The following is a 10,169-nucleotide window of genomic DNA, read 5'->3' on the forward strand; positions in this document are numbered from 1 at the left end:
TATAAGAATACTTGATATTAAGCATTTGTTTTTGCTCTAGCTAACAAAAAACAATAAGTATATGTAGGATCAATTCTTTCTTTGTTTATATATCTAATTTATATTCCAAATTCATATAAACAACAAAAAGGGAAGCTTTTTTTTTTACAAAAAATTAAAATTAAAGAATCCAAATAATTAAGTTTTGTAACAAAATTTAAAGAATCAAATTATTGATGTGTATGTTTTTGAAATAATCCATATATTCTTTTAGAATAGACCAAATTTATTCTGTCAAAATTACCAAATTTTGTTTTATTATTTGTCATATAAAAGTATTCTCACATAATGTTATTCTTACATAATTTGATTTTATGGCAGTTATTCTCATAGAATGCTTGATTTCATGGCAAATTTCTCATAGAATGCGTGAAGGGAACATGATGATTAATGGCTTGAAGGTTGGATGATGGTGTATGATGGAGATGAACAATGGTCATCGGGACATGGAGTGTGAGACGGAGATGAACAATAGTTGTCGAATGGAGATTATAAGAATTACTAACTCTAAAACAATGTATTCTTATAGAATGTGATTGCAATGTGTTTTCTTGTTTATTTTTGGACCCTGATTCTTAAACAAAGTTAATAATATAGGAGTATTCTTTAAGAATAAAATCCGTATTCTTTAGAAAATGTAATTCTTGATAATATGTTGTACAATTCTTTAAGCATGTTAATATAAAAAAAATATCTTGATTATAACCATATTCTGCAAGAATAAAATCGTAAATATCTTTACTAGTTTATGGTTGACTCTGTCATTCTTACAGAATAAAATCGGTTATTATTAAAAACTATATTAGAATTAATTTAAAAAAAATCAGATTTTTTAAAATAAGAGATCTACAAATCCCTTAAAATCCGAAAATTTTCTTTGTTAATATAGGTCGTTTGACAAAAATATCATTATGCTGAAATTTATGTGATTATATGGTACATGTTACCCTATTGTAGATTCTCAATTCTATTCCATCCAGTGATCCAGATCTGTGCATTCTGACACACAATAGTTAGTAAAAACAAAATAACCTAAACCTATATATATATATATATATATATATATATATATATATATATATATATATATATATATATATATATATATATATATATATATCATAATAACCCTTTTGAACATCATATAAAAGGTACCATACATATTCACATAGTCATCCATGCCCATTCTGATATGTCATTGCACCTCGTAGTTGTCCTAGTGTGACTGCTTAGGGTTTCACCGTAGGAAACTGGTTTATAACCTGATATTTCAATTCTGGTCCATTTGCTTCCAAAACCAGACTTCCTCGAGATACTTGGTACCTCTGTAATTGTCAGTTTATAAAGACCCCTAAACATCTAAATGATTCATTGTTGCTTTCTATTTATTGTAATTTATATTTTAATGCTTTTTAATTTTTTTATTCATTCACCTTATTAATATTCAAATATGATATAACCACTTTTAATCATTTACTTTATTTATTATTAAGCCTTAAATTATTATTTTTTTATTATTTAATTAATAATTCTTATTATTGATTAATATTCTCCTTCCTAGTTATTTAATATAAAAATAAAGTGTTTTGAATTTGCAAACTTTTACATGAAAACATCCGACCTCGATTTATGGGTGCTACAACTCCTTAAAAGGATTCTGCCACTACCAGAAGGTTCAATAGCTACAGTACAATCCGTAGCTATTCCGTAGCTATAAGCGGATAGCTACGGAATTGCTACGGAAAAATGTCTGTAGCATAATGGTCCCTGGCTAAATTATAGCTACGGAATTTTTCGTAGCTACCATAGTTACGGAATAGCTACGGAAATAAATAGATACAGATGTCCTACAAAATAGCTACATAATTGAATAGCTACGGAATAGCTATGGAACTAAATAGCTACGGAATAGCTACAGAAGTAAATAGCTACGGATTTTTTGTAGTTAATCCGTAGCTAATTACTTTTTTTTAAAAAAAAACCATAATTTTTTTAAATAAAAAACAATTAATTTGGTCAAAATGAAATAAAAATTCATTGCATTAACACATTACAAAAACATCATCTATACAACAACATGTAAGGGCTATTTACACATTACAATAAAAAACAATTAATAAATATTACAATAAACATCATTTATACAACAAAATAAAAAATTTGGTCAAACTTAGATATATGTTGCTATTTACAACACTTACAGTGCACTGATGCAGTGATACCAGACATACTCTTCCTCATTTGGGCCTAACAAAACAAAAAATTTATAAGTTATTCAAATTTATTATATAACATAAAATACATAATTGATAATTCTACTCTTACTCACCAAGGTTTTCTAGTTTAATAGCCTTGAATCCAACCTCATCTTCACTTGTCAAATATTGTCTACGAGGATCAATGCTTACAACCACCGCCTTTAAAATAAATGTAACATATTTAGATGCAAAACATTAAATGGACAATAATGCCCTTACTTCTAAATGACAAGATTTATCAAAATTTCACACGTTTGGATTTACCTTGCCTCTTCCTCACAATCCCAGGTTAACATTGATATCGTCCTCGGTCTTCTCGAAAGACTGATTGTTTAGTCCTTCAATACAACTCGTTGCTACAACCTGTTTAGTCTTCTCGAAAGACTGATTGTTTAGTCCTTCAATAAAGGTTGTATTATTCAAAATACTTATATCTTATTTCCCCCGCCCATCATGAAAATATTCAATGGCCGTCCAATATCCCTTCTAGCTATATAACAACACCATATCCTTGAACCAGCTTAAGTCTGCATATGTTCTACATCAAGTTTATCTTTAGCCAATATTTCATAAATTTAAGGAAAGACGACCCATCCTAGATTATTGTCACTGGTTATTTTACCTATTATATGATAACATTGTCATATGATTATGATAAAGAGAAATTACAAGAGTTCTCAAAGAAAAGCGTAAAGACTACAAAGAATAAAGCAGATATAAATACTAGCTAGACAGAAACCCTAATGGGCTAAAGACAAAAGGGCCCATAAACAAGCGGGCTAATAATATATAGACTAACATCCCCCCTCAAACTTACAATGCCGTTGCAATTAGCATTGAGAGTTTGTCACATAAGAACCGAAACCGAGAAGCCGATAAAGCTTTCGTAAAAATATCCGCAAGTTGTAAGGTTGATGAAACAAATGGAAGCGAAATGGTCCCAAGCTGCAGGTGATGACGGGTAAAATGACAATCAATCTCAATGTGCTTCGTCTGCTCATGAAAAACAAAATTCTTCGTAATTTGTATAGCACTTTTATTATCACAATGCAAGGGAGTAGATGAACAAATGTAAACTCCCATATCCGCAAGCAGCCACTGTAACCAGATAATCTCACATGTAGTTACAGCCATAGCATGATATTCAGCCTCCGTAGAAGATCTAGAGACAACATCCTGTTTCTTGCTCTTACATGAAATTAGAGACTCTCCAAGGAATACACAAAATCCAGTGGTGGACTTACGATCATGACGATCACCATCCCAATCAGCATCACTATAGGCACATAACTCAAGAGAAGACGTCGAGGGAAACAAGAAAGTCTAAAACTGAGTGCCACGAAGATATCTCAGAATGCGAAGAACAGCTCCCCAATGAACAGAGGTAGGAGCAGTAACAAACTAACTGACAACATGAACAGCATGAGCAATATCTGGACGAGTAACTGTGAGATAAACCAAACTTCCCACCACAGTGCGATAAAGATTCGGATCGGACAAAGGAACACCATCAGTAGGAGAATATCGTGTATTGGTTTCAAGAGGAGTATCAACAGTCCGATTGTCAGAGAGGCCCGCTCGTGTAAACAAGTCAGATATATATTTAGTCTGGGAAAGAAGGTACCCTTTCTTAGACTGAGCAACCTCAATACCCAAGAAATAACGCATCAAGCCCAAATCCTTCATAGCAAATCGACGAGCTAGATCATGCTTCAAAGACTCAATACCACCATGGTCATCACCTGTAATAATCATGTCATCCACATATAAGGACAGAAGAATCCGTCCTGCACTCGAGCATCTAATAAACAGAGCAGAATCGTGATTACTCTGGACAAATCCAAGAGAGGTAATCACTGTGGAGAATTTCTCAAACCAAGCACGAGGGGCTTGCTTGAGCTCATACAAAGCTTTGCGAAGCCGACAAACCTCACCCGGTCGGTGCTGAATTCCTGGAGGAGGGGTCATATAAACCTCTTCATGAAGGTCACCATTTAAAAAGGCATTATTGACATCCATTTGAAAGATCTTCCACTGTCGGATGGATGCAACTGCAATCATAGTACGAACTGTCTTCATCTTTGCAACATGGGCAAATGTTTCCTCGTAGTCAAATCCATACTGTTGGGAATACCATTTTGCTACAAGTCTAGCCTTGTATCGTTCAACAGAACCATCAGCTTTTGTTTTTATCTTGTACACCCAAAGACAACCTATCGTATGTTTCCCAGGACGAAGAGAAACCAAATCCCATGTATGAGTCTGATGGAGAGCAGTGAGTTCTTCAGCCATAGCATTCTGCCAAAGAGGATCTGTAACAGCTTCTCTATATGATTTAGGTTCAGACAGATGATGGATACTTGCTATAAAAGAAGCAAACGGTCCTGAATATGTAGACTAAGAAAAATCTGGTAGCTTGGTGGACTTGACAGGACGAGAAGATCTCCTGAGGGGTGGTGGTGGAGGTGGATCCTCAACTTCAATAATCGGAGGATCAAGCTCAGGAACAGGTGGAGTCGAGGCACCCTCTGAAGAAGTGGGTGTGTCATGAGCTGAGGGATCATGTGGCATAGATGAATCTCGAGCCTCTATATCTTCATTAAACGGATCAATACGCAGAAGATCGGACTTCGTTACATTGTGGGCTGTAGCAGGAATCGAGTAGAAAGTAATATGTTCCAAAAAAGTAACGTGCCGGGAAACATATAACTTCTGACTCACAGGATCATAGCAACGGTATCCTTTCTGACCAATAACATACCCCAAAAATACACAAATAGCAGATTTCGGCCGCAACTTGTTCCTTTCAACATGAGGACGAAGAACAAAACAAGTACATACAAAAACTCGTAAGGAAGAGTAGTCTGGTAGATGACCATATAACTTCTCAAAAGGAGATATTCCTAAATTCAATAAAGTAGGGATACGATTGATCACATACACAGCAGTTAGGACTGCTTCTCCCCAAAAGGCACTAGGGACCTGCGCAGACAGGAGCAATGAGCGAGCAGTCTCAACAATATGACGATGTTTTCGTGCTGCCACACCGTTTTGCTGAGGTGTGTCAGTACACGAAGACTGGTGTATGGTACCATCAGAAGCAAGTAACTGAGTGAAATCATTAGATGTATATTCACCCCCTAAGTCACACCTGAAGCACTTAATCACAGCCAAATGTTGAGTTTTAACAAGAGCTCTAAAATTGCTGTAATATCAAAGAAATCAGATTTGCGTTTCATAAGATAAACCCATGTATATCGAGTATAATCATCTATAAAAGATACATAATATGTTGACCCATCCTTTGTGGATACTGGTGCAGGAACCCATACACCAGAATGAATAATGTCAAAAGGAGCAGTAGAACAAGACATACTTTTATTGAAGGGTAAAACAGAGAATTTTTGCCAGTTTGCACCCACTACAATCAGAAATATCACAAGAGTTTAAATGACCCAAAACACCACTAGATGCTAAAAAATTCAAACGTGATAAAGACACATGTCCCAAACGAGAATGCCAAAGATAAAACTCAGACGACAAAGGACTCAAACGAAAAGAAGATAAATCAATGATGGAAGCAGCAACAGCAGATACTTTGAGGACCTCCAAGGCATATAGTTTCCCCACCCTACGGCCGATCCCAATCACCTTCTGGGTGTGTTGATCCTGTATAACACAGACAGAATCAGAAAAGAACACCCAGTTACCAGACTTACATAACTGACTGACTGAGGCAAGATTCAAAGTACGTTTGGGAATGTAATAAACATCAGGAAGAGTGATATGAGAAACACAGACAGAACCAACACCCTCAACTAGCATAGATGTGTCACTAGCAGACTTAACAGAAATAGATGACACTTGCGACAAAGAAGTAAATGATGACAAATGAGGAGTCATATGATGGGTTGCACCAGAATCTAAAATCCACAAAAATGAGGGAATACCTGATGTACCAGATGAAGAAGGACCAGAATGAGACATAGATGCAGACATGGCAGTGGGATTAGAAGCCAAATACTGTCTGAAGCTCTCAAACACCTTGGGATCCAATGTAGATGGTAGCATGTGTCCAACGGATTCTGTGTCAACTGGTGGTACAGTAGCAGCAGCAAATTGTGGAGGACGAGGGGTCCATGGAGGAGTACCAGAGGAACGCGGCTGAAACTTCTGTTGACCAGACCTATTTTGTTGCCCTGACTGAGGTTGACCAGATTTACCCTTGTTGACCAACAATGAACACTGAGCTTTCCAATGATTTTTCTGTTTGCAGAATGCGCACTCATCATAAGTAACCCTTGACGTTTGTCGAGACGGGTTGGAGGAAACAACAAGCATAGCAGGAGCGTGAGTAGGAATAGAGGTTGCTTTAAACCCTTTATCCGCATGAGCCTTGATACGAGTCTCTTCTGCAATTAACTCATGGACAACAGAATCCACTAAGGGAAGAGGAGATCGATGAAGAATGGTTCCACGTAGGCCTTCAAAATCTGAACGCAAGGCCATCAAGAACTGGACAAAGCGTTGTTCTTCCCCTAGCAATGTAAGGCTCAAAATCTTTTAACTCTTTAGATTCAGTAAGAGCCAATTGGTCCCACAGATCAAACATAGCGACATAGAAATCTTGAATACTCTGGTTATTCTGTTAAAGAGCACGAATATCATATTCTAACTGATATTGTTTAGCAAAACTGGACTGAGTATACAGTCTCTCCAAGTGATTCCAAACTTCTTTTGTTGTGTCATATTTGGCCAACTGCATACCAATAGACTGAGTAACATAGTTATTAATCCAAGTAATGACCTTGGAATTATCAGTCTCCCAAGCATCAAGCAACAGATCAAAATTCTCAGTTTGAGGCACTGAGGGTTTGGCTTTAGTCCCAGTGACATATCCCCACATATTCTTCCCACGAAGGAAGTTCTTCATAACGTAACTCCAATACGTATAATTCTTTCCATCCAAACGAGTACTGATTGACTGAAGGGAATCATCCTTTGCAGTCATGTTGATAGTGAATAAATAACCACAATGACAGTATAACAATCTGAGAATGAAAGGAGTAACAAACCAGCGGAAGCAATCAATTGAATAACGAACCAACAGCAACAATTACGAATCAATAGCAACAACGAACCAACAGCAGCAATAACGAATCAACAGTAACAACGAATCAAAACATCAACAACGAATACCAACGACAACAAACGAGTACGGCATGCAACAGTAACCCTAGATGACTGCTACAAAGACTTCTAACAACGTATCGAACCTCCGCTCTGATAACATGATAACATTGTCATATGATTTTGATAAAGAGAAATTACAAGGGTTCTCAAAGAAAAGCGTAAAGACTACAAAGAATAAAGCATATATAAATACTAGCTAGACAGAAACCCTAATGGGCTAAAGACAAAGGGGCCCATAAACACGCAGACTAATAATATATAGACTAACATTATAGTCATCATGTTTACTCACATTTTCTTTTATTCAAAGAGCTTTATCTTATTTATTTGACTAAAAAATAAATATGTTTGTAATAAGTTTATAAAAATCATCATATGTACGAATTAATGAGGACGATGGCGATGAGGTTCAACCACATGCTAGTATTATAAAACTAGATCAAAATGTTGAGAAGTTAATGTAAATATTATAAAACAAGATCAAAATGGGATGAGGTTCAACCATATGAGTGTTTCCAAACAACTTTGTTATGACAATTGTATAAATCAGATATAAATATTATAAAACTGTGGTCTTTATCTTAAGTTAAAAAAAAATTAAAAAAAAATTAAAAAAACATTTCATACTTTAAGAAATAAACAATTTTTTTTAAAGGCCGAATAAGTTAACATATTTTTTTTCAACTGTGTTTGTAGATTGTAAATGTTTTAGTTTTTCAAAACGGAAACAACGTCGTCTTAGTGTGGTATTGTACATCCTTTAATTATATATTTTTGGTTCTGTTTACATTATGATAGATGCATAAAAAAGTCACCTACCGTTCTAAAATTTAATAGATGTAAATGCAATTTCGTTTACAAAAGTATGACAAAAGATATATTGGGATAAAATGAATGAAAGTAAGGCTTCATATATGATTTCTCGATCCAATAAATATTCTAATAATTAATCGATGACTAACACAAACTGGAAGAACCGAAGGACTGAAAATTGAACTATAAATTACACTTCAAACTTTTAGGAAACTGAAACATAGTAACTGAGAGTCTGAGATAAAACATCCGAGAAACTCAACACACCCATAAAAAGTAAATATCTTCAAAGTAACAACCTTTGTAAATCTTTTTTCTCTGCACCAAAGTTTCATATATATACGATCTACTCATGAATATAAGCAAACAATCAAAAAAGTGTGTAAACTGATCGTGTGATGGATTGGTCATTATTTTTTCTATTGTTGTGGAGGGTATTGCTGAGCAGGGTACTGCTGAGGAGGGTATTGCTGATGAGTGTACTGCTGAGGGGTGTATTGCTGAGGATATTTCTCGAGATCAACACCGGCACCAACTGGGAGTGGACCTGTAGGACCAGTAGCGTCTTGTGTTGCTGAAGATATTGTAAGATACGCACCAATCCCGAAAACTGCACTTAACAGAGCTAATATAGCTCCTGCTGCAAATATTCCTGGCTTCACAACATAACATGTAATATAACCATATGAATCAATCTGCCCGCCTTGTCTATTATTTAGTCCTGCAGCTGTAAGCAATAGTATCACAGCTATAACTGAAGCTACCCTGGATGTTCAAAAATATGTTAGTTTTATTCGATAGCGTAAAGATAGTCATGATGATAATCAGAAAACAAGAATATCCATGTGGCCTACGTACGTACCATGACAATACAAAAAGAAGTTTTGAAATTGGGGTCGAATTAGGGTCGCTTCGACAACAACCAGATCCACCAAACGAAACACTTATGTAAATTCGTGTAATGATTGTGAACACTGCTGATATGATTCCAAGTGCAAGTGCTGGACTACTTGGATAAACACATGAATCAAGCACGATAAAGACTTCAGAAGCCTGCATTCGTGCATGCCCACAACACATATATCATTATAATGTCAAAATCATTTCGTTAGTTTAAATTAACAAATAACAAGCATATTGATTTTTTTAATTACCTTAACCCTAGTTGCTTCCCCTGCAAAACCGGTGGCTGCAGATATTATTCCGAGGACCGCTGCAATTGCGCAGTAAACTGCAACTTTGGTATCCATTAATGAGGTCTGTGTGAAACAGAGTGTTAATGAAGAAGCTTGTGGATGAATACAGCTTGTGAAGGAAAGCGTAAGTATATATAGATAGGTACACATTCAAGTGGATACTAAGAAACAAAATACGACGTTTACTTTCTTATGTCGACCCAACATGGTCAACCATTCTTTAATGGTAAATAAGTATATAAAATTTTGCATAACAAAGTTTGTCATTATTATTATTATTATTATTATTATTATTATTATTATTATTTTATGAATAAAGTGTCCTGTAATTGACGGTTAGAATGGTTCAATTATTAAGGTAAGGAATATGGTTTAACTCATTTCATTCTATATGAATCAAAATTCTTTTCATAAATTTTATAATTCTTTTTATATAATATATTAAACTTTATCCTTTTGTTTAAGATGCTTTGACGATACGCTCTTGAGGTATAAAATTTTGTACATCAAATATAAGTAAACACAAAATAAAGTGTCTTTTGAAATATCGTAACATACCAATTGCTTTGATTTTGGTAACTTAAAAGGAATGTATGACTATTTGGTTGACAATGACTTTGAAGAAAATATATCATCATTGTTTCATCGCTTTGATTTGGATTGTAAGTTG

The 10,169-nt window shown here is 35.0% G+C and overlaps 1 protein-coding gene across 1 annotated transcript; it reads right to left on the reverse strand.

Moving 5' to 3' along the window:
* Nucleotides 1-8,405: 8,405 nt before the first annotated feature.
* LOC145120399 (protein MODIFYING WALL LIGNIN-1-like) lies at nucleotides 8,406-9,590 on the reverse strand. Its single transcript, XM_079056227.1, has 3 exons — nucleotides 9,458-9,590; nucleotides 9,166-9,356; nucleotides 8,406-9,068 (listed from the first exon to the last, which is right to left on the reverse strand). Exons 1-3 carry the CDS (start codon nucleotides 9,551-9,553, stop codon nucleotides 8,723-8,725), a joined length of 633 nt encoding a protein of 210 aa, XP_078912353.1. The 5' UTR covers nucleotides 9,554-9,590; the 3' UTR covers nucleotides 8,406-8,722.
* Nucleotides 9,591-10,169: the final 579 nt, after the last annotated feature.

This window comes from Lactuca virosa, chromosome 6, assembly GCF_052849685.1.
Source record: "Lactuca virosa cultivar CGN04683 chromosome 6, Lactuca_virosa_CGN04683_v6, whole genome shotgun sequence".
Taxonomy (NCBI): domain Eukaryota; kingdom Viridiplantae; phylum Streptophyta; class Magnoliopsida; order Asterales; family Asteraceae; genus Lactuca; species Lactuca virosa.